The following is a 27,692-nucleotide window of genomic DNA, read 5'->3' on the forward strand; positions in this document are numbered from 1 at the left end:
TGCAATGGATGCAGATTGGACACTGTAATTGACCTGGAAACAAGAGGACTGACCTCTGGAATAATAGGAGCCAGAGGTTTTCACTACTGTCCAATCTGCTTTGTCCCTAGGAAACGGTCAGTCAAAACCTATCCCAGTTTGCAATGAAGTAAGATTTTACTCAAAATACTCAATGACAGGACCACATCCTAACTTTCTGCCTGCAGCAGTATCCATTTGGCTATACAGCAGCTATGCAACATTGTGCTGCTTCAGGGCTTGAGTTTTTGCTGTGACAGTGTCCTATGCAGCAATGTCTGCTTGGATTTGCAGGCAGCCTGAAATGGTAGCTGAGGGAGACTTGAGCTCCCTCACAATGAACTCTTTCCAAGGGCTAACTAGCTCAGTGGCTGTTGACTTGATCAGGGTTATCTGTTGTGTCACCAAATGAATGTTGATCTTATGCATGGAACTAACTGCCAGTGAGGGGGTGGAGGCTTGCACAAGAGAGGTGGGAGAATATGACCAAACGTTGTTTAACATGAAGGAGCCTGGAAGAATGAGGTAATTTCCCTCTTCCCTGTCCCAGCTCAGGTGCTAAGCAGCAGTAAGTCTATTGTTATGCCTATCTCCTTTCAGAAATGAAAGCAAGTGGCTAGTTATTAAATCTGGGGCGGGGGGAATGCAGTTAATATAGCAACCTTCCACCATTCTTACACCATGCTTTCTAAATTCTCCTTGGAGAGATCTTCAGCTGCTTCCTCAGCCTGTCTGGCTCCCAGTTTGCAGGCATCTTGGTAATCCTTGAGCAACTTCACCACCTCCAGGTGATTAAACTGGATAGCATCATCCAAGGCAATGTTCCCCCATCTGCAGAGAAGATGACAAGGTGTGGGGGACAATGGGAGAATAGAGAATCACCCAGCATCAGCACCAAAGACGGCAGCCTCTAAATTCTAAACATTCGTAGACCATCTCTCCAAATGCTCATCAAGGCTAAAGATGAAAACAAATCATATACAGTCTAGTCTATCGTGCTACAAACGAAGATAAGGGGCCTATGGAAGAAGCCGGGTTAGATGATGCAGGCATGCCAAACCACACCACAAACTGTAGGAGAAGGTAACTCCTGGAGATACCACAGGAAGACCTAACTCAGCCTTCCCCAACCAGGTGCTTTTTACGTTTTGAAATTTAATACTCATCAGTCCCAGCCAGCATGGCCAATGATCAGGAAAGCTGGGTGTATCTTGCAATATCTTGAGGGCATCAAATTGGGGAAGGCTGACCTAATTGAATAGAAATATTTCTCAGTGGGGCTTGCTAGAGCCTCTATCAGATCTGTGGGACAAAACTGATCACAGTCTTCCTAAACTGAAAGCACATTTATTGAGATGCAACACATATCAATGCCATTGTAACATCTTGTCTCTAGCTGTTTCAGTCCCAGATATCCCAGGGAAGGGGATAGGAACTGCCCATGTCTTTCTCTGTTCCAGACCACAGGCTAACAGCATAACAAGATCCTCTTTTTTTGTAGTTCCCAGCAGGTGGCAAAATTACTTATTTCATCCTGGGGGTAATATATACGGCTGGTAGGCTGCACCGACATGGCTGAGGCTTTTGTATCTTTGTGACTGTGTCTTTGAAATACTGGCCATCGATGGAGATGAACAGGACCCGTTGCTCCCTGCAATTGTTCCTCAGCCTACCACTCCTCACCTGTCTTTGACAAACGGATTGACTCTGCAGGCCTCCACCAGAAACTTCACAACCTCCAGATGTCCTGAGGGAGAATCATATAATTGGAAGGGTTCAAAAAGACTATCCAAACCTCTTCCCAAAGACAGGTCTGCGACCCATCCCACCCCCAATGGATTACTCTATGCAACCTAGATCACAGAGATCTTTAAGCAGAACGTAGATGGGTTGCAGAAAGGTTATTACAGAGCAGGTAGCTCACTCACAGCAGCGTTGAGCTATCTGAGGAACAGAAAAGTGTGTTTGTGGTTGAACTATGTAAACCCGAATCCTAAAACACATATTTCCAAATAATCTGCAGGTTCTCACCAGTGGAACACAGGAACTTTGTGTATGAGCTGCTGTATTGCCAAAGATGGACATACCTGATCTGTACTGAAACTGGCTAATTATCATAGTTTCTTCCAAAATCACCCCACTAGGAATTGTAGTTTGGGGAGAGTAATGTGATTGGATTTATGGCAAGCATGGGATCTTGAAGATAGTTCCTTCTTTGGGAGCTGTTGACAGTGAGACTTTATAAAACCAATTTAAATCTGTAGTTAAGACAGAGACCTGGTTTGTATGTAATGACAACCCAGAGTACGGGTTGAGTTTTGTTGTTGAATTGTGGGTTATCGTTGCATGCAAAACCTGGGTTATTAACTGTGGGTTATTAATCACGAACAACCCAGAGTTCACATCCCAACAACAAATCATGATTTCTCTTCATAGGCTGTTCATGGTTAACCCATAGTTAAACCGGGGTTCACACATATCAACCTATGATTCAACAACAACCCACATGTTCAATGGCAACCCATATTCAACACATATCAAGAAATATTACGTGCAAACCAGGTCAGATTTTTAAAAAAATTAAAATAAAACCCTCGTACTGCATTAAAGCCTGAGATTTTTTTCCTGCCATGCAGTAGAACAAATATTTAGTCCACCTGCTTAGTTAAAATTATCTTGGTGCTCACAAAGAATTTGTGTGCTGGAGACATAGGATGCATTGGGATTTCAGAGACATTTGAAAGTTGAGGGCTTTGAAATTCCCAATCCCTTCAGCTTCAAGCCACATTCTTATGTTGGATGCCTCCCACCTTTGACTTGCAATTTTCACTGTCCTCATGCCAAAATCCTCTCCACCAATTCCCCTCTACATCCAAAACCATTGTCTGCCTTTGGTTATAATGATGCCACTGTCTCTCTCAAACCACATAATGGGTGTAATGATTGCAGAGAAATATGATGTAGTTAACAGAAATGCCATGGCACTTAGTACCAAAGCCACACTTCATCATGCCCACAGTGGCACCACCACCACACTAGACCCCTTTCCAGTGCAGATGGACACCAGAGAGGTGCATGGCAAAATACCCATTGCAAAAGGTCTGGTATGCATTAGGCCTGGACAACTTTACTTATGCAAATATGGCCCTAGTTCACATGTTTAGGAAATGCAACACGTTTGTGCTACCTTCAGCTGCGGCTACATGTAGAGCTGTGCGGGAGTCATAGTCTTTCTGCTCCATGTCCATGGCTGACAGAGCAAATCTAGAGGGAAGCCAAGGAAAAGGAAGTCAAAGGTGATGCAGGGTCAAGTCAGTTAAGCTCAGATCAGCTGATGAGCATCCCTTCCAGAAGCCTTTCCCCAGCAACACCTTTTCCCTGGGTTAGCAGGCCCATACCTTCGAAGAGCAGAGACATCACCACTGTAGGCAGCGAACAGCAGGTTCACAACAGTCTTGTTCTGAAAGATACGGAACCGGCGATGTGTCTGTGCAGTCTTTCCTACAGCTAGGGCTGTTGTTTCTCCTGAAGAGTACTCAAAATGTTATGGCGTATGGTTTCTATTATTATTATTATTATTATTATTATTATTATTATTAACTTTTATATACCGCACCACAGCCAAAGCTCTCTGGTTTCTAGTCCTCATGCTTTTCGAAGTATTTAAAAATACTCATATGAAAAACATTGCATACACAATTACTAATGCAAAAATCATCCAGTATTGGTTTTAGAATGCGGCACACACTTAATATAATATAATACGTACGGCGCTTCAGGTCTGCTTCTCAGTCCTCACCTCAAGCACTACACTCACATACTTCTGCCTATTCATTGCAGTCAGGACCTGTAGTCCCAGATCTGTTATTCTAAGCCCACCTGGGCCCTTCTTTAGTCCTTCCCTGCACTTCTCCTCTACTCAAATCTGTTAGCGTTTTTCAGTGTTAGCAGCAGTTTGTTTCCTTACTCTAACTTCGACTCCTTCACGACGGGGGTCCATTTTGCGAGCACAGTGCAGCAAGTTGTCATAGTTGTGAAAGTTGAAGAGTGAGACCAGTTCCTGTGGAAATTAGATTGAAAACGTGTGCTGTGTGAGAAAGCACAGGGGAATTAGGGGTGGGGGAAAGAAGATAGAAGTGAGGATTCACAAAATGGACTAGTGTTAAATACGGCACGGTGTGGTTGGTGTGTTTTTTTACTCCCAGAAAAAAAACCAAAATCCACATCCTGGACCAGAAAAAGCTGACTTCCAACCCTGAATGGACATTTGCTTCTTTTGCACAATTTATTCTGCTTTTGCTAGCCATGGTTTGGCAAAGAGCTGTGACTTATGATGACTTATGACTTGGTAATCCTACTCTGCACTCTATTCACTTTTGAGATTTCCCTAGACGCTGTCTGAAAAATGTATGGAAATGTTCACAGCCTTAAGGCCTAAAGACTTGTATTATGTTTTTAATGCAAACTGAGATTCTCACTGTGGTCACGCTTTTCGTGTTCAAAATCAGTTTCTTTCTTTGCAGAATATATGATATACAGAAATACACATAGCTAAAAATATTTGCTACAGACAGAGCCTGCAGATCCCAAGACAACAAGGAACTGGGATGAATGACTTATTTTAATTGAGGAAGTTCGCACTGCAGCTGACCAGGTAACAAAACTTGAGTAATATTAACTGCCTCATGAGGCCAGGGGCCAATGTGCCATCAGCAAATGGCATTATGGCTCTCCAATTCATCCTGCCTCTGACCACCTCAGGGGCTAACTACATATGCCAATTTCTTTGTTTTCTTTAGCTAGGTAGATTCAAGATGGGAAAATTTGGAACAGTTCTTTTTTTCAAATTTGCTGTTTGGTCACATTCGGAGTATAACACTTATATTGTACAAAGTGCATTACCACTCTTGCCTTACTCATCCTTGTGAGGAAAGTTTAATTATTATTCTACTCATAAGGAAATAAGGCTAAGGGAGCAACTTGCACAAAGCACCCTACCCCTTCTGTGTAGTGGTTCTCATTGGCTGTTTTATAACAATTCCTATCCGCAAGACCACATCATAAACCTAGGCAACTTACCTGGCAAAACCCAATCTCTCGTGTGCTGTTGCCACCTTTATCCAGAGGGGGTGACAGACACATCACACCCATGACATTGGGCACCACCAGCAGGATAGCCCCAGAAACTGCAGATTTGGCAGGTAGACCAACCTGGGGATGAAGAAGGGTCGGGATCAGATAACAGGTGCAGCAAGCCAGATTTTGAATATCACAGAACTCTTCTGCAGGCTCAGTGTTAAACCAAAATAAATGAAATTGGGGGAGGAGGGAGGAGAAAACAGATTGGGGAAAGGGCATGGTGGAAGCCCAGTCTGCAATATATTAACATCTTAAGATCATAGTGCAAGAAGCTCTTTTGCAGACTAATCCGGATTAGATTGTGCCCAGTACAGAAAAGCACAAACTGCACTGGGGTAGATTGGGAGGAAGAAGCAAATTGATGGAGCAGCGTCTGCATCTTCAGCTATTGCCATTCAGATGCAGCAGGAAAAAAGAGATCACATTTCTGAGGGCAAGAGTAGCCCCAGCACTGGGCTGCCCCATCTGTGCAAGTCCTCCAAGCAGGTTCTCTGGGCTGCGTACTCTTAGGGATTGCACGTTCTCACATTTGAATTCATCCCTCCTGTCTATACGGTAGCTGAAAAAGTGGCCCACCCAGTATTTGCCCTTCAGGAAGATGTGGCCAAGGACAGAGGAAACATTGCACACAATCAAGAAATGCCCATGGTTATGAGAATCATGTGATGTTGCAAAGACAATGACGTGGCCAAACTCCCAGCTCATGTGTAAGAGTTGGAAATGGTAATCCGCAAGCCAAGAGGTGCTCTCTAGCCTATGCAATGTTGGAAGGGGCCCTTTGGCGTGCCTCTCAGGTCTCAAGCATCAGCACCCAGGGGTAGCAAAATGTCTTCTTCTGGCCCCATGAACATTAACAGTACCAGACTGGAAAACTGCCATCTCCATCTCCTTCTTTGCTTGAACGTCTGTGGACAACCAAATTACAATGTGGGATAAGAACCTAAGAAGAGCCCTGTTGGATCAGACCGAGGGTCCATTTAGTCCAGCATTCTGTTCACATAGTGGCCAAGCAGCTATTGGCCAGGAACCCACAAGCAGGACACGAATGCAACAGCATCCTCCTGCCCATGTTCCCCAGCAGCTGGTGTAGATAGGCATACTTACCAACCTGCCCGGACACTGGCATGCTTCTGGTGGTTCCACATGGACTTATGGCCCAACTGGAGTCCACCAGGAGAAGAGTCTTCAGCGTGGTGGCCCCTTTCTGTGGAACTCCCTGCCCCTGGAGGTCAGGTAGGCACCAACACTATGTTGTTTCCGGCGCCTCCTGAAAGAAGTCTTATTCCAGGAAGCATTCCTTGAGTGACAGCCAAGGTTTTTATTGGCATGCTGTGTTTTTACGTATAATAATGGCGTTTTAATTTTTGTATCTTTTACCATTTTAATTCTTATATTCACTGGTCCGGAATCTGTTTCTGGAGCGGTATGCAAATGTAAATAAATAATACTGCTTCTGATCGATATCGGAGGCATATAGCCATCAGGACTAGTAGCCATTGATAGCTTTCTCCTTCAGTAATTTGTCTAACCCCCTTTTAAAGTCACCCAAATCGGTGGCCATCAATAGATCACATAGGTTGGCTATGCATTGGCTTGCAGGCTAGTAAATGTAGTGGGTGAGGCATGCGCTTGCATGTATCTAAGATGGACAGCGCATAGAATTTAACCTATCCCACATATGTAGGCATGCTAGCCTTTGTTTTGTAATCCTGAGTATTATTCGCAAATGCAATGGGGATTGTGTTCATCTCAGGCAGGAGTACACAACCTGGTGCCCTCCAGATGTTTTGGATTACAATTCCCATAATCCCCAATCCCTTGCTATCTGGGGCTGATGGGAGTTGTAGTCTAAAATATTTGGAGGGGACCAAGTTGCCTCCTCCTGATCTTAAGACTCCAACAGTCCTTTGACACAAGAGTTCTCTCCCCCCACCCTCCCCATTATAGCCTCTTCCCCTGATGCTGAAGCACACTGCTGTCTCCCACTCACGGCCCACCAAGAGAAACAGCAGAAACTTACATGGAAGGCAAACTGCCCTGAGAAGTCATACATGCCACAAGAGTGCATGAGGCTGAGGGTGTTGCGGACAGCTTCATCACTCAGCACACACTCGCCTGTGATGGGGCAGATGCCGCCATTGGCCAGTGTGGCTGCCATGACACTTCCGGACTCACAGGTCACTTCCACAGAGCACAGCTTTTGCAGGGCAGACGGAGGGCGGGGAAAAGGGAGAGAGAGAGAGAGAGAGAGAGAGAGATGAATATGGTTTCTAACTTATTACAATGAGAACAGCCTGGGAACCGGGATCCAGGACTATGAGTAAAACCCAGAAATGGATCCTGGACTCTGCTTTGTGTTGGCATTGGTAGACCCATACTCAGAGATGATTTAACACAGAAAAAAAGCATTATTCCATCACCGCCAGGCTACAGTCCATGAAAGCTGATGCCATAATAAAGCTGATAGTTTATAAAGTGCCACAAGACTCTTTGTTGTGTTTGCTGCAATGGACTAGCATAGTTATCTCTCTGGAAACTGTTTAAATATATTGTTAGTTTCCTTGAAGCTTTGAGATGCAGGCTAAATATCTCAATGAACAGATTGTGAACTTCATTAAAAGAAAAATGAGAGGACAGAATCACCAGCCTCAGACATGACCTGCTATGATCAATGGAAAGGCTTCGATTATTCATCCTCAGATGGGTTACTCTCCTCTGGGTGCAATCCTCTCAGCTCAGAAGACTACCCAGGACCCAAATCTCTAGCTGAGATAGGGTCCAAAAAGCAGCTTACCTGGAAATACAAGTCAAGGGCCGCCATCATATCCACACTGCGTGGAAAGCACTGTCGTACAGGGATGAAAAAGAAGAGAGCCATATCAGACACTGGCAAGGATGGACCGATACGTTTTATCCCAGTGACCCAAAATGGCTTCCAGCAGTCCCTTGTCTACTGGTTGGAACAACGGCCTGATTCACACATAACATTTACCCATGGTATGAGTTGTTGAATTCTGGATTGTCACAATGTGTGAATGCAGCTGCAATAACAAACCATGGTTTGTTAACCACAAATAACCCAGAGGGGCAGTTTACACATAATGACAGCTCACATAGTCTAAATAAACCACGGAATGTCGAGGCCATAAAGGAGAGCCACTTTCACTTTTAATCAACAACCTACAATTGACTAGTTCATAGTTTGGTGAGGATAGCATGTGAAACGAGATTGCTGGGTTAACTGCTGGGTTGTTTAGCTCCTGAACAACCCATCTCTCTGAGTTCGCACATCATGCTTAATAATCTACAAATGCACCAATTGTAGATTGTTGAGTAGAAAAACAGAAATGGCGGGTGCATGGGAGGCAGCACACTCGCTCTCTCCCACTTGTGCACAACAACCCATGGGTTGTTTAAACCATGGATTGCCATTATGTGTGAATTGGGCCAGTGAGTAACCCATGGTTTGTTGTTAGGTTGTTACCTCTGAATTACTTAAACCATGGTTTGTTATATGTGAAACTCAGACCTGTGGGTTGTTCATGGGTTGTTTTGGCTACAGAGGCAGTGGCATGAGTGGTAAAAAACAACAGCCACACTGTATGCCAGTACTAGAGTGATGCAAAGGCATCTGGGATACAGAGAAGGAGTGGGCAGAGGAGGAGAGAAACAAACAATCCAGGAATTGAGAAAACAAACCATGATTTGTTCAATTGTCTGTTAGACAAAGTCTGGGTAATACAAAAAACCATGGGTTAAATAAACTATGGGTTAGTGTTATGTGTGAACCAGGCCAATGTTTCTATCTCCCCTCCCTCCTTTCTTGTTACCTTTTTGTCTTTGAGATAGTAGCCAATGGCATAATTCCGGTCTCCCGTTTCTTTCTCTGACTGAAACCTACAAAGAGACATGCACGCACCCTTGTTTCTCTCCAGACTCACTTCTAGAATTATCATTCAAATGAAAAATAGCAGGATTCCTGCCTATCAGGCATAGCCCAAGCAGCGCTATGGGCTCTATGGCTTTGGAGGCAGAGTCTGATTCAGAGTTACAGCAGTATAGTCATGGGAAGTTTGGGGCCTGGGAGCTCAGCTCTGCCTAGCTTCCCAGCTGATTGCAAATCAAAGGAGGTGATCAGTCACAACTGCAAGTTTCAGCCTTGAAAGAGGCCTCTGAGTTACAGCTTGGGATTGTAAGAACTGAGCAGGAGGAAGATTCCACAGGAGAAGATGGCTCAGGGGTGTCGCCCAGGATAAGGTGTCCACAGGGCAGAACAGAGAAGTAGTGCTTTGCTTACAGGCCAGATTCCCCTGTCAGATTAGATCATCAGAAGGGGAACTCACCTGTATCTAACCCCTGTTTTTAAGAGGCTTTGCTGGGAACAACATCTTCATTATCCAGAATTCTTTCTTGTCTGGATCTTTTGTGATATCTGCACCCTTATCTTCCTTGAAGCCTGTGCCATTGAGATCCCAACTTGGAATCTATTGCTGAACTTGAACTCTGACTGGGACTCTTGTGGATTCCAGCCTTGGAACTTTTTATTGAACAAAGCGTTGTGCTGACAGCCTCTGCCTAGGCTCTCTAATTTATTGGGATCTATAAATGCTGAAGCGTTTGCCACATGCTCTGGAAGCTGGTCTGTGTAACCTGATCTGCTGCAGTAAAGACTTCTGCAATTATTTGTGTCTGACCCTGCCCTACATGCTGCATGAACCATCTTCACAAGTTCAAAACAAACCCCATTACAGGCAAAACAAGCATGATTAGAATTTCTTGGGAAAGCCACATTAACACCCCCCCTGCCCCCGCACCGGCCTTACGTGGAATTGCTGAATCCCACATACTCATTTCCTGCCATCTTCTTCAAATAATCCACCACCTAGAAGAGAAACAAAAAAAGAGGCCTTCCAGATACGCAACGTGATTCAGCCCTTCCTAGGGGCTGTCTATATGTTCTGCAAGCCCCAAGGTGGCTCTGTGGTGGCGCTGCATCGATTATATGATGCAGCATCGATTATATGACGCAGCAGCCACCTCAAAGCCACCATGGGGCTTCCCAGAGAAGCTCTGCGTTCTACAAGTCAGGGACTTAACCTGACTTTTCAGGATGGAGCAAGGTGAACACGGCTGTTTGGCTGTCTAACCTTGCTCCATCCTCGATGTGGAGGCCGGGCGGATGGCCTGATTGGTCACTGTCTGCCCTGGCAGGGGGTGGGCCCTGCCACCGGAAGCCCTGTCACGATGCTGATGCAGCAAAAGTGCAGGGTTTTGCTTATCGTGGCAGCAACTCAGCGCCATATTGGCAGCTCCCCCCCCAGCCCGGTCTTTCTTTCTCCTCCCTCCCTTTTCCTCTTGTATCTCTTTATTTAGTTCAGAGTGTTGAACCTCTTTCAACCTGAGGACTGGATTCCATTTTGGAATACCTCAGAGGGCCTCTGCATTCCAGTGGTGGGTGGGGCCAAAATGCAAAAAAACCCAACCTACCAGCATATTTTAGTTTAAAGCTCTTACTGCCTGTAACTAAAGCCTTAGGAGAGGCATTTTCAACCTTTTGGAATGGAGGGAAAACTACACAAAGACAAAAAAGGGGAAAAAAAAGACACCAAATAATCAGTAGTGGAGTGAAAGGGGCACGGCCATTTGGAGAATCCAGGAGAGTTGGATTGGGACCCCAGGAGGGTCAGATTTGGCCCGCAAGCCTGAGGTTCTGCACCTCTGCTTAAGCCTACAAACAGGGTTTTGTCATTGTTAACAGTGTTCCATATACAGTGACTTGGTTTTCAGGGCACTTAGGAATCGCCATCATCTTAATCTTCATGAAATACCAGCAAGGTAAATTGGGATGTCTCCTATGGCAGAAATCTTTAGTGGGTTGTCGTATTAGAGTGATATTTTTGCATTGATCACACAGCTGCCTCAGGTCAAACCATAGCTGGATCGTTCAGAAACTTTGATTACTTTTATTCAGAATAAATTTTAGGCCGCATTGAAAGGTAGAATCCTCTCAAGGTAACGCAACAGGGCTCCAAGCCCCTCCGCTTGTAGCTGGCACTGAAAGAACCCTGCTGGCTACCTCTCCACGCTCAGAAAATGGAGTGTGGAGATGGGGAAGAGTGGGCATTCCTGGGGAGGGGAGGAGACCAGGGTGGCAGCCATATGCCAAATCCTATGGCCATCCCAGCCTCTTTCCCTTCCCTTCCCTGAAGCCTCCGTTAGATGAGCGAAAACGCCTGTCTAGCTTGGATGCAGACTCTTCATTGGATACTTGTAAGCCTCCAAGTTCAGAGGCTTACAGGTACCCATGGCGGATCCAATAGGATTGCACTCTAAAACTCTATGCGTTTAAACAGACAACCCTGATAAAACCTGCATCCCACAGATTATGAGAAGGTCAACAAAAACAGGTGAGTCTTCAGAACCTTCCTGAAAATCAGCAAACATGGGGCCTGATGAAGCCCTGATGGAAGCTGATTCCAGAAGTGTGGGCCTCCCACTGAAAAGTCCCTCTTCTCATATTGCAATATAGCTGGAAGCAAATGACGTTTTAAAGTACTGCCCTGTTTCCTACATGACCCATCCCACCCAGGCCCCCGTCAGCATTAATTCCTCTATCGGATTCTGGAAGCACAGGCTTAATCTGAAATCAGAATCGTATTGCAAAATAAATGGCTTGACTGGCCAATGTTGTCAGTGAGTAGAGGAGCTTCCAGACAAGGCTTTTATTGTGAAATCGCCCCGCCTCAAACAGAATTTTATTGAGTGGTCTAGACATCTTTTATTTGTAACCCTCCTATACTTTCCCATCACTTTACCCATCCTTTTTCTTTCCAGAAAAAATATGATGAGGAACAGTGGCTTTTGATTGGTAGTCTTAGCAGCCCTCCCTCTAGACTGGAAGAACCCTAGGTTTCCCCAACTCAGGCCCTAGCCTGTGCGAAAGCGTAAAACAGAGTCTTCAAACTGGGGAAATGGAAAGTTGCACTCACATAATCAAACTTCTCAGCTTTCTTGTAGCCCATCTGAAATAAAGAAAAGATGACTCATCTGGATTCTGAAAAAGTCTGTATCCTTGGCAAATTCCAAGGCAGGTTAGTCACAGGGACCCCAGAGTGGGTTTCAAATAGACAAAAGGAACCATAAATCTGGACTCAAACCTTGTGTAGGAGGCCAAAGACTCAAGGGTGGTGTAAGGTTTATATCATTGAAGGGATTTGGGTGTGGATGAATAGTGACTTAGATCTGGCTCTATATATGGTTCTGACCTCTGATCATGCTCGCCGAGTTCACATGACACGACAACCCGAGTGGGGGTTGCATATGCTATTTGGTGACTGTGGGCACCACAGCTCATTGTGAACTAAATAACCCACAATGAGCTGCAGCATGTCATCTGAACCTGAACAATGATTCTCCAGTGGCAGAGCTAGTACTCACAGGAGCTTTGTGCACGGGTTTCCAGCCTGCTGAAAATGTCTTCTGAGGAATGACACGGCATGCTGGAACAATCACTTCCGGACCAATGGGTTGAGAGAAACTGATAGGTCGTGAGCCCAGGAAAAGATAAAATCCTCTGGGATGGGGTGGATCCCTCTAATTCTGAAAACTATTTTTCTGACCCTTGCAGGCTTCATGTTTTGGAGGACTCTTGGGCAAGACACCCTCAATGGGGTCTACCTTCTCACTGTCATTGTCATCAGTTGCTATTGCTCCTCATCTTTTTCCTCATCATTGCTACCACTTTCTTGTTTGGCAGGCAGAAAGTCAGTGAGCAAGTAGGCAGCGGCATCTATTCCTTCTCACCACCACCATGGTCTTGGCCAGAGCGAGAGGCAGGTGAGGAATAAAGTTGCAATGGGAGAATCAACTCCAGGGGGCTCTTGTCAATGGACCACTGCTGGGATGTGGGCCCTTGGCAGATGCCTGACCATGCCTACCCTTCCATGCCGGTCCTGGTTCTTCCCATCCCAAATTCAGTGGAGAACATGATTAATGAGCCCCCTTCACCCTAAACCATCCAGCGCAGTGCAGTGCAACTAAAGCCCACCTATGGTAGCAGAACTATAGCTGCAGGTGCCTTACCTTGATGAGAGAGCTGATGACAATAGCTCCTGCGTTCACCATGGGGTTGTGGGGAATTCCTGGATGCAAAAAAACCCCACCCAAAATCTATTAAGGAAGTGTCACCCGAACCTTGCCTTCCCAAGTCAAGACCCAATTTTTATCAGCTTTCTCTGAGCTGGTTCCCGCCGGATGTGTTAGACTTCAATTCCCATCACCCCCACTATTTGCTGTGCTGGCTGGGGCTGATGGGATTTTTAGTCCATAATAATAATAATAAATTTACTTCTCACTCGCCTCTCCATTCTGATCGAGGCAGGGAACAACAGTAAATATAAAATACAAACAACTGAATTAAAACATAATATACATTGTTAAAAAACATTCTAAAACATCTGGAGGGCACCAGGTTGAGGAACGCTGACTTATGGCTTGTCCATGTATGTAATCCAGACAAACTCCTAGTAACGATGATCATTGTGAAGCATAACAAGGGATTGTTGCCTCTGTCTGCCTCGTGGGGCTTTGCATGAGGTGGAAAACACACACAGAGTGATCTGTATTGACCGATGCTCACCGCCTCACACACCTACCTGTTATCACACAGTAGTTGCTATTAAATTAATGAATGAAGTTTCTAAACCACATAAAAAAATAAACTGAGCGAACAAGGGAACATAGCTTCACAACCTGAACAAACATGCACGGAAATTAGGGTAGGAGGGCTTATTTCCCCTCACCTCCTTGCAATATTCATGTCAAGGTCTCCCCAGGAAGGTCTGCCTCTACTTCCCTTGCTCGGCTTCGTCCATTTTCTTCTGCTGTCCCTTACGCCTGGAACGCTCTTCCAGAACATTTGAGAACTACAAGTTCAATCGCAGCTTTTAAAGCTCAACTAAAAACTTTTCTTTTTCCTAAAGCTTTTAAAACTTGATGTTGTGCGGACTTTATACTGTTAGTTTTACCCTACCCTGTGCCTGCTTACCCTACCCTGTGCCTGTTGCCATTCTCTTCCCCTCCTTATTGTTTTACTATGACTTTATTAGATTGTAAGCCTATGCGGCAGGGCCTTGCTATTTACTGTTTTATTCTGTACAGCACCATGTACTTTGATGGTGCTATATAAATAATAATAATAATAATAATAATAATAATAATAATAACATTTTGAAAAAAAAACTGGTTTAAGGGGGAGTGGGGGAGATGCAAAGCATGTGGGGAGAGCTGGCTGCTGTAGATCACAGAGCACCATTTTCCAAGGCAACAGGTCAAGAGTCAGACAAAGGCTGCCTACTTTCATGGGGATATTATGGAGAAAATGGAGGGAACTGTTTAATCAGAGGATGGTAGTCACGTCTGAGGAGAGAAATTTCACTATCATTTCTAGAACATCTTTCAGTATACAACAGACTTCCTTGTTGTAGTGCCCTTCAGTTGTGATGCCCCACAGGTATGTTTGACTGCAACTCCCATAATTCCCATTGGCCCTGCTTGCTGGGAATTATGGGAGTTGCCGTCCAAGACATCTGGAAGGTACCAGGTTGAGGAAGGATGTTATACTTCGCATTGTCACAACCCTGGCAGACTCAAAACTGTCATGCCATACACATGGCATGGCAGGAGATCTGACTGTACACTTGAGAGGTCATTGCAACTTGGCTTTCTGATGAGGGCACCTGTTCGAGATATATGATCCCATGTATGTGATGCTCTGATTTGCACATGACATTTTAAGCTGCGCACACCTTAAAAATGTCATGTGTGAAGTGACCCTGGCAAGAGATAGTGGCTCAGTTCAGACAACACGTTTCTCTATGGTGGGTTTAGAACTCCACGGTAGAGTTTTATACCACCATTGAGAAATGTGTTGTCTGGAGGGAAAACTCCACCCCACAGTGGAGTATTTTTTGGAAAACACTCCACACTGAATATCCACGCTGTGCAGAGAAGAGTTCCTGCACAACCATTGTGTTGTGTGGAGGGCTCTTTGGAGTTTCCTGTTGCATTGACTGGACTTTTCCCACTGACTACAGAGTTCTCTCGCAAGAGTGGCAAAAGGAGCGAGGGAGGAGAGAGGGTGGAGGAACTGTCAATCAAACGTCGCATTGCCTTTTACTCAACTCCACGGTAGCCCACGGTCACGCAATGGTGGAGTTAGAACATGTGTGGGGAGTTCCCTCTACAAACTCAACTGTTGAGTGGAGTTTTCCCACTGCGTAGAGAAATGTGTTGTCTGAACTGAGCCATTGACTTGCCCAAAGGCACTCAGTGAGCTTCATAGCTGGATGAGGGAGGATTTGAACCTTTGTCTTTCACATACAAATACACAAGGGCTCCTCTCCGCCACTCCTCCATCGTTTTGATCCAGACTTCTGCCCTTCTCACCTTCCTCATTGAGAGAGAGCTTGTCATATCGCAGCCCGCTGGGCTCTTTGCCCACATACTGATGCACACGTTTGGTACCCAGTTCACTGACAGCAACGGCGTATTTCAGGGGCTTGACGCACGACTGCAGGCAGAAGGGGGTCTTGGTATGGCCCATGGAATGCCTGCCACAGGCGGGAAGAAAGAAAGAAAGAAAGAAAGAATGAAAAGACGCCACCCCATCAGCCCTTCAGTAATCTGGTGATAGAACTCTATGGCAGTGGGGTCAAACATTTTGGGGCCAAGGTGCCATAAGCAAGAGGATTGTAGGAAGCTGCCTTCTTCCGAGGCACAGCATTGCTCTATCTAGCTCTGAATTGCCCACACTGACTGGTAGAGGCTCCCCAGGGTTTCAGACGGGGCTCCTACTTAGCCCTAGTTGGAGATTCTGGGGGACTGAACCAGGGACCATCTGCAGGCAAAGGAAGTTCTGTACTGACTGAGCTACAGCCCTTCTCCAAATCCTGAGTACAAGTTGGCGCCACGCGACTGCACTCTAATGTACATAGTTCATTTCCCATGCCTTATACGAGTCTTCCCCTAGTCTACTGAGTGAGGGATCGTGTTCTATGGGGATATTGTAAGATAAGGACAATGTTGCTTCCCCCACAACCCCCACCATTCATTCCCCTCCCCCACTAGCTAAGGAAACTTGTTTCCTGATCAATCTTTAGGCAATCATATGACTGCTATGACTCAAGACAGGCACTTCTCTGTAGCAACATCCCAGATACGGAATGCCCTTCCCAAGGAGCTTAGGCTCCTCCTTTGTTATCAGCTGGTAAACTAGCCAATAACATTATCTGGCTCCCTCCTTGGTTAGATGGCTGGCAAACCTTTGGATGGCATAGTAGCAGATGTCTTCTGCTTCCACCAAGCATTTGCTGATTAAGGCTGCAGTTTTAGAAGGTTTCCCTGTTTTCTAGTTGGGTATTTTACTTTGTTTGAAATTGTTCTATTTTATTATGTTTATGATTTTATTGTAAATCGCCTCCAGCGTTCAGAGTGGAGGGGTGATTCAGAAATAGTTTAAATAAATAAATAAATAAATAAATATAAGCCAGGGCAAGCAGCAGCACAGTAGTGGAAAGGCAGCAGAAGCGTGTGCCTGTACACTCCATGCCACAATGCTTTTCCAGGAGTGCCACAAAACAACTGACTGTGTCACTGGTGGAACCCATGCTGCAAGTGGGCAACTCAAGCTCTATATCAACTTGTGACCCTCCAAATGTTTTGGGCTACAACTCCCATCAGCCACAACCAGAACAGCCAATGCAGGGGGATAATGGGAGTTGCAGGCCAAAGCATCTGGCCCACCCTGCTCTCTATGATTTGCATTTGACTATCTCTGGTCTGCAAGGTACAGTGACCCTTGCCCACAAGCACATTAGCTTTCCCCAGAAGGCACTGTCTTTCTCTGCATGCTTTGCAGGCACCCAGCAAAGTTCTGCACAAGAGGCGTGGCACTCTTTGACTTCCAATCCCTTAATTTCAAGCCCCACACTTTAGACTCGGGTCCCTTCCGCTCACCGTTGTCCATCCACTGTGCAAAGGGATACGCCCCAGATGTCTGGATTACACTTTGCCAGCTGTGGGATGTAGTTTGCCACCTATAAAAGGGAAAGATGCATCGGTGAGCAATGACCATCCATCCTCATCTCAATTATCTGCCCATCTAACCTGAGGGGAGCAGAGGTAGCTTCCCTGGACTGAACAGACCCAGGAGTGGTCAGGTTATTTTGAAAACAGCCACAAAAAGTCTCATGGTACCTCTTTTGCACTTCTTATTTCTCAGAGAAGCCGGAAGTTCCAAGTGGAAATTATTTATATGCCCACACTAGAGGCATTCAAGAGGCAGCTGGTCAACCATCTGTCAGGGATGCTTTAGGGTGGATTCCTGCATTGAGCAGGGGGTTGGACTCGATGGCCTTGTAGGCCCCTTCCAACTCTGCTATTCTATGATTCTATGATTACAGGTCAGTCTTGGGAGGAGAGTGCATTGGAAACTTGTGGTGGTTTTGTAATACCTGTTCATTTGCAAGCAAACCTACAGATGGGGGAACAGTGCTAGTCCTTCAAGCGGCATCAGTTCCCTCAAAGGCAGAATCAGGCCACAGCTAGACCTAAGGTTTATCCTGGGATCATCCAGGGCTCACCCTTGCCTGAGCACTGGATCCCCTGTGTGCCACCTAGATGAACAGGTTTGACCCCTGGACGATCCAGGGATAAACCTTAGGTCTAGCTATGGCCTCAGTTTTCAGAGCTGCTTCTTGGCAGTCAGCTGCAGAAATTCAATTTTACTTCTCCGTCAGTGGCTACATCCAGAAATTACAGAACTGTTTTTTGCAGCAATTGGAGGTGTGTCATAAGTTTTGATAGCTAATGGTCTATTATATGTAGTTGGCACTTGCAAGAATAAGGGCTTCTCTAAACGAGCTTTTTATAGCATGCTTGTTTCTGGCCACTTACGGAAGTTTCTGGGTCAATTAAATGATGCTGTGAATAAACAGGACTTCTCCTGTGGTTCCCCACCCTACCCCACTCTGTTATTCCATTTTTTTAAATGTCACAGATAATGTTGGGTTTCCCGGTCCCTCAGGCAAGCACACTTTCTGGCAAACTGACATGGGACACCAAATCAGTGAGACTTCTTTATTGCAGGAAATCTCATGGCAAAAGCTTACTGGTTACACACTTTAGAAATCATATAGCTGATGGTCAATAGCTATTGTCTCTAAGAAATTCTAGAACAGTTAAAAGCCACTCGCTACTACCATGACTGAGATGCCCATCAACGTGATTTCCCCGTTGTCATCTTCTTGGAGTTCTGGTCAATCCATGCATGGGTTCCAAACCCGGACATGGAAAAGGGATGATTCCTGACAGATAAGCTGGAATAAAGCCCTAATGGCATGAAATCGGCAACATTCAAAGCTGGCATTGCGCTATGAAGTTGCCAAAGAAGGGAGGAAGGACTTTAAGTGGAAGGAGAAGAGAGTAAAATGCCTCTGCAACAAAGGGAGGCAGATCTGAGCCCCATGTGTCTACTCAAAAGTAAGTCCCATTGTGTCCAATGGGGCTTACTCCCAAGTTAGTGTGCAAACTTACAGTACAATTTTACTTCTGCTCAAAATTAAGTCCTGGCTTTCCTGGGGGCTGCAAGGAAACAGATGAAAACAACACACACACACACACACACACACTTTTGCACACTTGCCAGGGAGGGAGAGAGGGAGGTGCTCTCTCAATTCAACCATAAAAGTGATAGAGGGGACTGACTTGCTTTTACTTAGCCTCTGCCCCATAGTGCTAGTGCTTTCTTTCTACCTTGCCCTCCTGGAGTCCTTTGGTGCTCTCAAAAATTTGCTCCACATGAGTTGTGAACTCCTGGAAGTCAGGGATGACAAATTTCTTCCGGAAGGCCTGAGTCAGCAGGACAATATTGCTGCTCACACACCTGAGGGCAGAAGGGATAGATGGAGCATTGAACATGGATGTTTATGATGGAGTAATGCTCTGATACATAGACTGGACATGAGGAATAGGAAATTGCAGTGTCTGTTTGTAATCTATTCAACAGTGCCCATTTGAATCATCTTCCTGCTTCTTTGCCCTGGAAAGCAGCTGACCTATCAAGATCTGCCTAATAATGCAAACGTACATTTCTCCTTTTCTTGCAGGTTGAACATCTATGCGTAAGGAAGGCTTGAAATCGTGCTTCCAGAACTTTAAGCAATCGTTGATTTATCACTTACCCAGGCTTCCTCTGTCGTTCTTTCTATATTTATTTATTTATTAAATTTATATGCCGCCCAATAGCCAAAGCTCTCTGGGCGGTTTACAAAAGTTAAAACAGTGAACCTTAAAAAGTATACAAATTTAAAACTATCAAAAATATAAAAACAACAGTGTAAAACAGTATCCATTTTAAACAACGACAGTTCTGGGCTCCATTAAAAAACAAACTTAGTACATGTTGTTAAATGCCTGGGAGAAGAGAAGGGTCTTGACCTGGCGCCGAAAAGATAACAATGTTGGTGCCAGGCGAGCCTCATTGGGGAGTTCATTCCATAATTGGGGGGCCACCACTGAAAAGGCCCTCTGCCTTGTGGATAACCCCCTGCAATTTCTAATTTCCCTACAAGCAAAGCTAAAAGGAAAATACCAGGGCAGTCACCTTTCCCCATAAATGATTTCTACTGACATTTGGGCCAACATAGGAAGTCTCCCCCGTCCTTCATGCCCCTCAAAAATAAATCAAGAAATAAAGAAATTAGGAAATGTTTCCAGATTGGTGGATTTTTGTTTTTCAATTTCTGAAGCTACAATATAGGTGATGCTTATATATTTGGCATTAATGAACAGTCACCTAAATTAGAGCTACACGTTTGTTCATGTACTCCAGTATACACTGCCTACCAAAACTAATTTTCGTGGCTCTGTGCCATGTAAAATTGTGTTGGCCAGATGAGGAGAAGAATGCAGCCAAGTGTGAAGAGATGCAAACAAGAGAGAAGCTGGAACATGGAACTCTTGAGGAACTGGCATGCAGTAGATGTGAACAAGATGGTTGTGTGAGAGTGGGTGCTTCTGGACCGCCCGGACCTAGTGCTGCCAATCAAAAGGGCACCATGCAGCTATTCCTGCTTTATGTTAAGTAGGAATAGCTGCATGGTGCCTTTTTGCTAAGAAAAAAAGACAGAAGAGGTGGGCAAACACAGGAGGGTTACAGATTGAAGGCAGCAGCATCTGGACACTCCCCGCCCTAAAATCCTGGATGATTGCAAGATAATATCTTCATCTGGAAGCACCCAAAGCGTACTGTGATAAACTGCATGAAGATGAAGGAGGGAAATTGTGCTTGTCTACAGAAGTCCAAATGTTCCATTGGGAAAGAAGGACCTGTGGCACCTCCACCACAATGCGCCTTACTGTGATTCATACCTTCGGAAAAGTTCTCGGTTCAGTGTTCCTCCAGTGCTGGCTTCCTGTGCTGCCTTCTTCATCAGATTCATACAGTCACGGAGCCGTGGATCTGAGGTCCAAAGGCCAGTGTCTTGCAAGGCCTGAAGGAAGAAGAGGAGGGCATAGATGAACACATGGCAAGGAGGTTATGAAAGCCAGAACTGCATATTATTTGGGTGGGTGGGTAACATCCAGGCACTGTTTTTCCAGGGGGATTATGCAGCTATCACTAATCTACCCAGACAACACTGCCAGAGCCAGTTTTTCCACTGTGAAGGGATTACTGTTACTCAGCACTCCAAACGCTACATGGAGTTGCTGGGAAATTGTGGGCATAGCTACATCACAGACTTAAAATGCTTCAATAGTTATTGCCTCTCCCCATGGATCCTAAGGAACTGCCGTTTTGTGAGAAATTTAGGAATCTCCAACAAAGAATTATTAACAGCCATAGCAAACTACAATAACTATTCACAACACCATGAAAAAGAAAAAAATGGATTTAACACTTCTATATCATATATGCACTCTATATATCTAAATAAGCATCTAGATGAAACTGATGAGTGTAGGATATAGGCTTGAATGCAGTAAGATCTTCAGATTGCTGTATGATAGGTGGTGGGTATTTATCCTTCCAATCTTGAAGTACAAGTCTCTTCGCGATCATAAGGGCTCTCAATGTCCACTTTTACTGTCCATCTGTTAATCCTTGCATCAGAGGAATATAATTTAAAAATACATGAACATCCACAATTATTATAGATTCTAACAAATCACTGCAGTATCCAATTGTCAGGGTACCTTTCCTATGACCTAGGTCCGCTGAGTAACTCCTTAATGATCTCTGCTTCCTTAAGAGTCCTACCTCCCTTCTTTTTACCATTCCCAGGGTCGGTGCCAGACTATTTTGCACCCTTTGCAAACTTTGAAAGGTGAGCTACTTTCAAACACACACCCAAAAATGCCAACTTTGATTTTAAGAACATATGTTTCCTGGAAAAAATAAGAAGCACAAAACTTGGAACTGCTAAATTTATTTTAAAGTGCAAGAAATACGTCATGCCAATTATAGCAAGCAAATTAGAAAGGAACGTCTATGGGTCTAAAATTCATTATTTAATAGAAATATCACCTCCAAATCACACACCCCAACTCACATGCATGCGCACAGACACACTCAGCATCACTCACTCCAAACAAACACAAGAACACATGCATTCACTCAAAGACCCCATGCACCCCATTCACCCATACATTCTCTCTCTCTCTCTCTTCTAGGCGCGTTCCAGAAGTCCGAATGTGGAGCCGCCCCACCCCAGCGTCCCTGGCTTCGCTTCGGCTGGGCAGGCGCGGGGCACCATCTCGCCCACCCAGGCCCAGCTGAATCCTTGGGCCGGGCCAGCTCACAGCCAACGCGCATGAGTGCTGCGCTGTGCCCAGCGCCCCTCTTAGCTTGGCACTCTAGGTGGCCGCCTGAGTGGCCTCCATGGTAGCACCGACCCTGACCATTACTTTCCCAGTAATTAAGCTGTGGATGAGGGGTGAGTGACGCCCCAGACATGTGTGGCTTGACAAAACAATTTACTAGTGAATTAAACAACCAAATTACAATAAAGGTGTTTAGTCAGTAGAGCTGAGTGATACGAAAGGCATTTGAAGAAAATAAAAGTTGCACAATGCAGGTTCTTTTACCCTAAACTGCACCTAGACTCCTTCAAGCTGCATTTGTCTGCTCCTTCCTCATGGTCTGGTCTTTCTCTCTCTCTCTCTCTTCCTGGCTGGTTCACTCTTTTATACCATCCCCCACAAAAAAGTACTGTTCTGACTTTGAAGGAATGAAACTCAGCTGGAGAAATGAAACTACTCTTAGGGGTACCCCCTCCAAACAGAAAAACTCCAGGCCCCTAAGGCCTGACTTTAATACCTTACTTCAGTAGGCCTCAAACCTTCACACCAATATAAACTGAACATCATTTTTTGTTGAATCAACCTCAATTTCAAATCTAAAGAAATGATACATATGGAAGTTGGGGAACTTTCCATTGATCAGGCTGAATAGAGCATTCCAATTCCTTGTGTTCCTCTCTGACATTCTGAACACGTGCTTTACTACATCCCCAAAAATATTTATAAACATCTATTGTAGGCTTAGCTCTCTGTAAAGAACCACTTAATCCCTCCAACAAGATAGGAGGTGCTTCTTTTACTTATATACGCCATTTTAAGTATCCCTGCCATTTCAGATTATGCTTTCCATCCCACCCACCCCCTACCCTCACCGCCTCTGGCTTCAGCAGTCTCTGCTTCCATTGCAAATTCTCTTTTTCAGCAATCTGCTGACTAATATTTGGTTGAAACTACCACAGCCACACGCAGAGGCACTTTTATTTACATGGTTTACTATTACAAGTCACATTACAGGTGGTCACTAGTTGTGGACAGCTCCATGTATGAACAAGGTCTGAGAGACAGTGCTTCCAGATGAGGCTTTTATTGCAGGATCACCGTGTTTCATTGACGGAATGTTATGCAGGGTCCAGCCATCATTGTCTTTCACTCATCACCCTCCTGTGTTTTCCCACCGCCTCTTCTATTCCCCTTCCTTACTGCAGAAAACCCGTTAAGGAGAAAAAGGCAGAACAGCTGCATAATACCTCCTAATTGGTAGTGCTAGAAGCCTGCCATCTGGAAGCAACCAATGTCATCCTCCATTTGTAATCCTCCAATTTTTCTTCTTACCACAGAAAATCATTTAAGGAGGGTTTCTCAAACCAAGGAGCCCAGCCCACCAGCCCTTAGGACTGTTGATAGGAGAGCTTCTTACACTGGTGAATTTATGAACAGAAATGCATTCCTGTCCCTCAGCGACTGTGTAGAAGAGCAGGTCACCAAGACGTGGTAGCATCCCATTTTCTGACAGATCCCTGGGGAGACACGGAGAACAGTTGACCGGAGAGAACAGAGTCACTATAGAAAACAGTTGACTTTTCTCCGCCTCACTTGTGCCACTGCTGCTCCCTCCAGCCCACTACTGCTGCTGAAGCAACTGCCTCACTCTACCTATCCTGCCTTTAACAGTATTCCACTTCTTAACTCACCAGTAACAAATCCCTGAGCGAAGTGAAGATAAGTTGCTTGGATATTACAGCAAAGTAATATCTTGGTAGTTTTGCTTTGTCTGAATCTTTCTCCACCACCAGACACTGTGAGGTAAAGGAGTGTGTGGCTGGCCAACAGGGATTACGCAGGCACTGACCAATATACATGCCCTTGACACTCATGTACCTACATTTGAAATGGCACATCACCAATTGTAAGGCCAAAGCTTACTTTAGAGTGCAGAGGTATATAAACTTCAGGCCCTTATTCAGGCTGTTCAGTGTCAAATAGAGAATCAAGGGGCATGTCTACACCAGCCCTATATCCCAGGATTGTTCCTGTGCAACCAAATGCCACACATGGGATCCTGGGAGCACGCAGGGACAATCCCTCCATTTTCCTGGGATAACTCTTAGGTGTAGAAAGGGCCTAGGACTAAGGAATTGGGAAATAAACACTGACAACAAAGGTCCACATAGTTAAAGCAATGGTATTCCCCATAGTAACCTATGGCTGCGAGAGCTGGACCATAAGGAAAGCTGAGCGAAGGAAGATAGATGCTTTTGAACTGTGGTGTTGGAGGAAAATGCTGAGAGTGCCTTGGACTGCAAGAAGATCAAACCAGTCCATACTCCAGGAAATAAAGCCAGACTGCTCACTTGAGGGAATGGTATTAAAGGCAAAACTGAAGTACTTTGGCCACATAATGAGAAGACAGGACACCCTGGAGAAGAGGCTAATGCTAGGGAAAGTGGAAGGCAAAAGGAAGAGGGGCCGACCAAGGGCAAGATGGATGGATGATATTCTGGAGGTGACAGACTTGACCTTGGGGGAGCTAGGGGTGGCGACGGCCGACAGAAAGCTCTGGAGTGGGCTGGTCCATGAAGTCACGAAGAGTCGGAAGCGACTGAACGAATAAACAACAACAAGCAGCCTTGTACGTCAAATGGCAAGGGAAGTACTATGAAGGAACCAGCTTTCCCACCAACAGCAAATTGTTGTTTGTGCGTTGGCACTAAAAGGAGAAAATATGTGTTTCCATCCTCTGCTTTACACTATCTGGAAAAAAGATTAATCAATTTAATAATCACCTTGTGTGGTGCAATAGCCATCTAGGAATGACATATATTTTCTGCCTTATAATAATTTAATTCCCAAAGCATCACAAATATAAATTTCTGTCCCACAAAGTAAAAACAGAAAAGGCCTAATCCCACCCCTTCCTTTGCATACCAGGTTGAATGCAATAGTGCCGTTATGGGGATATTTCTATGGCAGACAGAATTTCTGCTGGGAGCAGCATCTGTACCTGCCTTCAGACTGAAATGATTGGAGGGAGTTACTTAACATCTTAAAGTGACTCATAATGGGGGAAATCATCAATACTAACAATGTGGAGCAAGAAAACAACAAACCTCAAAGGATACTAACTGTAAGGGAGCAACTGGCTCAATGTATATATCTAAAAGGTTGAAATCCTGGCACCTTCTTTTCCTTGTCTCTGGCACAGATAGAAAACTCTTGAATGTGGAAGGCATCTAGGCAGTGCAAAATCCTAAGTGCGTCATCTGCGCTCTGTGTGCATGCAGGTTTTATTTTCACCACACCTCCTTTGACTTACCAGTTCTCTTAAGAATGATAAGATGTGCCAGCTGGTCATGCAAAGAAACGAAACAAGTGATACGGAATAGCAGCATTTGTGCAATGGATGTCAGCTTGACTAGTTGTGTGCTCACAGAACAAGTACCCACAAGTATCACTACTGCAAAAAAAAGGGGGGTTGCATTGTAGGAAAAGACTTAATTGTGGGAGGGGAGCTTAAAGTGATCTACACAATTCACAATTCCTGGGTGAACCAAATCCCCACTTTGACATGGTCACTGATGCACATCACCACACCACAGTGATATGTCAGATGGCTCATGCATCCCTTACTGGTCTGTCAGCTGCTGCTGCTGGTAGTGGTGCTGGTGACGGCCATTCAGCACTGCTGCTGCCTCTCTGCCTTGAGCCGAGTAGCCAGCTCTGCCAATGCCCAAGGCAAGTGCCATCTCCAAATGGTGCCCTGCTCCTCTTCTCCACTGGTCCTGAATTCCACGAGGCTGCAGTACTCCTGGCACAACCCTGATGGAGCGCATAGCTGTAGACAATGTGTCTCCTTTTAAGACTCAAGGGCTTGAGAGCATGTGAAGCTAGCAGAAGAGAGTAGGGGAGATACGGAGGCGGGGGAGAGTAATGAGGATATGGCCTTCTGGCCCTTTAAAAGGAAAGTCTCAGCTGGTTGCATTCCAAGTGAAGGTAGGAGTGGTGCAGGAAGGGAGGGGGTAAGGGTGATTGACAGCAAATCTAGCCTATCAACAAAAGAAAAAAGGGGAGAACTAAACCAATGAGGAAGGGAAGGTGGGTCTTTTTTCTCTCCCAGTGAGTCATAAAGAGATGCACAGAGCTTTATTTTGGGCCAGCCTTCCCCAACCTGGTGCTCTCCAGTTGTAGCCCTCCAAATGTGTTCGACTACAAGTTGGAGGGGGCTGCTTTAGGCTTTGAGAGGCATCTGAGTTTCTTGAGCTGCTTTTATGAGAACACACTTTTTAAAACCTTTGCTTGAGTGAATATGGAATAACATGGAATCATTATGCTCACTGACATAGATGAGCATCACTATTCTGTTCAGAAACATCATGGGGGAAATGGCACATTTTAAACTTCAAAATTGCCCCTTAATTACTGTTTAATCATCCTGCTTTTGTTTTCAAGAGGGTAATTATAGGGTTCTTAACTTTGTTTCTGGCAGGGATCCGATGCTGTAAATGTGCAAAAATGTAGTTGATGAAACTTTATCTGCCATTTTTACATCTACATATAGGAATAGCTTCTTCTGTAAAATTTCTGAGTGTTACGTTAGCACACTCTTAACTATCAAATACGTTATAGGCATTCTTGATAGTTAAGAGTGTGCTAAAGTATTTCAGTGCATTTATAATTCAGTTTAGCACATTCTTCTTCAGGTAGCTAATCGTTAACCTGTGGTCGTCTAGATCTCGGACTACAGCTCCCACAATCCCTGGGTTTTGGCTATGCTGGCTGGGGCTGAAGTTCAACAACATCTGGAAGGCTTCAGGTTCCCCACTGCTGTTATATAGAGTCTTATGACATTTTGGGACAAGTCTGTTGAGCAATTACCCTGCCTCATTTCCAGAACTTTTGTGTGTGTGTGTGTGTGTGTGATCCAGACAATGTTTTCTTCCATTTGTAACCCTCCCATGTTTTCCCACTGCTTATTCCATCTTTTTTTCTTTCCACAAGAAAATCTGTTAACGAGATGACTGAATAGCTGCACAACGCCTTTTGAGTGGTGCCACTAGGAACCATCTGTCTGGAAGCTCCACTGGTTCTCAGCTCCTTCCCCTGAATTAAACTCATGAACTGGGAATGCTAAAACATCCAGCCCATCGTTCTACTGGGCCAAAACCCAATTTTTCTTCATTGCTTTCCAGTGAACTATGTGTTACAATTTCCTAGAATCCAAAGGAATTTCTCCCTTCATTTTGGAAGAGAAAAGAGGCCAGGGGGAGGGGAAGGAAATAATTCCTTTCAATTTTGAATATGCTGCTGGCAGAGAAGACAGTGTGGCCTCCCACTGGGGCCTGCTTTCTTAGGGCAACATTAACATATTGCATTTTTCAGCACATATGCTCTAAAAATGTAACGTGCAATGCCAATAAATATGTATTTTGGAAGATAAAAATACTGATATGCACAATGGGCAGGGATTCCTTTTTAAAAGTATATGTCTTAAAACACAGAGACACAGTTGCTTCTAATGAAACACTTTTTAAGGCACAATCCTATACATGTTTAGACAGGAAAAAAGTCCTACAGCTCCCAGCATTCCCCAGCCAGTCTGGGGGATACTGGGAGTTGCAGGACTTATTTCTGTCGAAACATGCACAGGATTGCACCCTCACTGTGCTTGCACTGAAAAG

General features: G+C 45.0%; 1 protein-coding gene across 1 annotated transcript; it reads right to left on the reverse strand.

Moving 5' to 3' along the window:
* Window positions 1–10: 10 nt before the first annotated feature.
* GLS2 (glutaminase 2) lies at window positions 11–25,980 on the reverse strand. Its single transcript, XM_063119837.1, has 18 exons — window positions 25,645–25,980; window positions 23,435–23,534; window positions 20,587–20,708; window positions 18,970–19,099; window positions 17,173–17,252; window positions 15,604–15,767; window positions 13,240–13,298; window positions 12,147–12,179; window positions 9,981–10,039; window positions 8,988–9,054; window positions 7,952–8,002; window positions 7,178–7,354; window positions 5,098–5,229; window positions 3,986–4,078; window positions 3,417–3,478; window positions 3,206–3,282; window positions 1,702–1,765; window positions 11–849 (listed from the first exon to the last, which is right to left on the reverse strand). Exons 1-18 carry the CDS (start codon window positions 25,845–25,847, stop codon window positions 693–695), a joined length of 1,830 nt encoding a protein of 609 aa, XP_062975907.1. The 5' UTR covers window positions 25,848–25,980; the 3' UTR covers window positions 11–692.
* Between the last annotated feature and the right edge of the window lie 1,712 nt (window positions 25,981–27,692).

Source organism: Elgaria multicarinata, chromosome 3 (genome assembly GCF_023053635.1).
Source record: "Elgaria multicarinata webbii isolate HBS135686 ecotype San Diego chromosome 3, rElgMul1.1.pri, whole genome shotgun sequence".
Lineage (NCBI taxonomy): Eukaryota > Metazoa > Chordata > Lepidosauria > Squamata > Anguidae > Elgaria > Elgaria multicarinata.

Excerpts from the sequence above, each read along its gene's own strand:
- GLS2 (XM_063119837.1), bottom strand. The coding sequence starts at position 25,847 with ATGCGCTCCATCAGGGTTGTGCCAGGAGTACTGCAGCCTCGTGGAATT. Across the intron at positions 9,055-9,980 it reads GTGGGATTCAGCAATTCCAC|GTTTCAGTCAGAGAAAGAAA; the intron begins GTAAGGCCGGTG and ends GTCTCTTTGTAG. Across the intron at positions 7,355-7,951 it reads CCCTTGACTTGTATTTCCAG|CTGTGCTCTGTGGAAGTGAC; the intron begins GTAAGCTGCTTT and ends GCCCTGCAAAAG.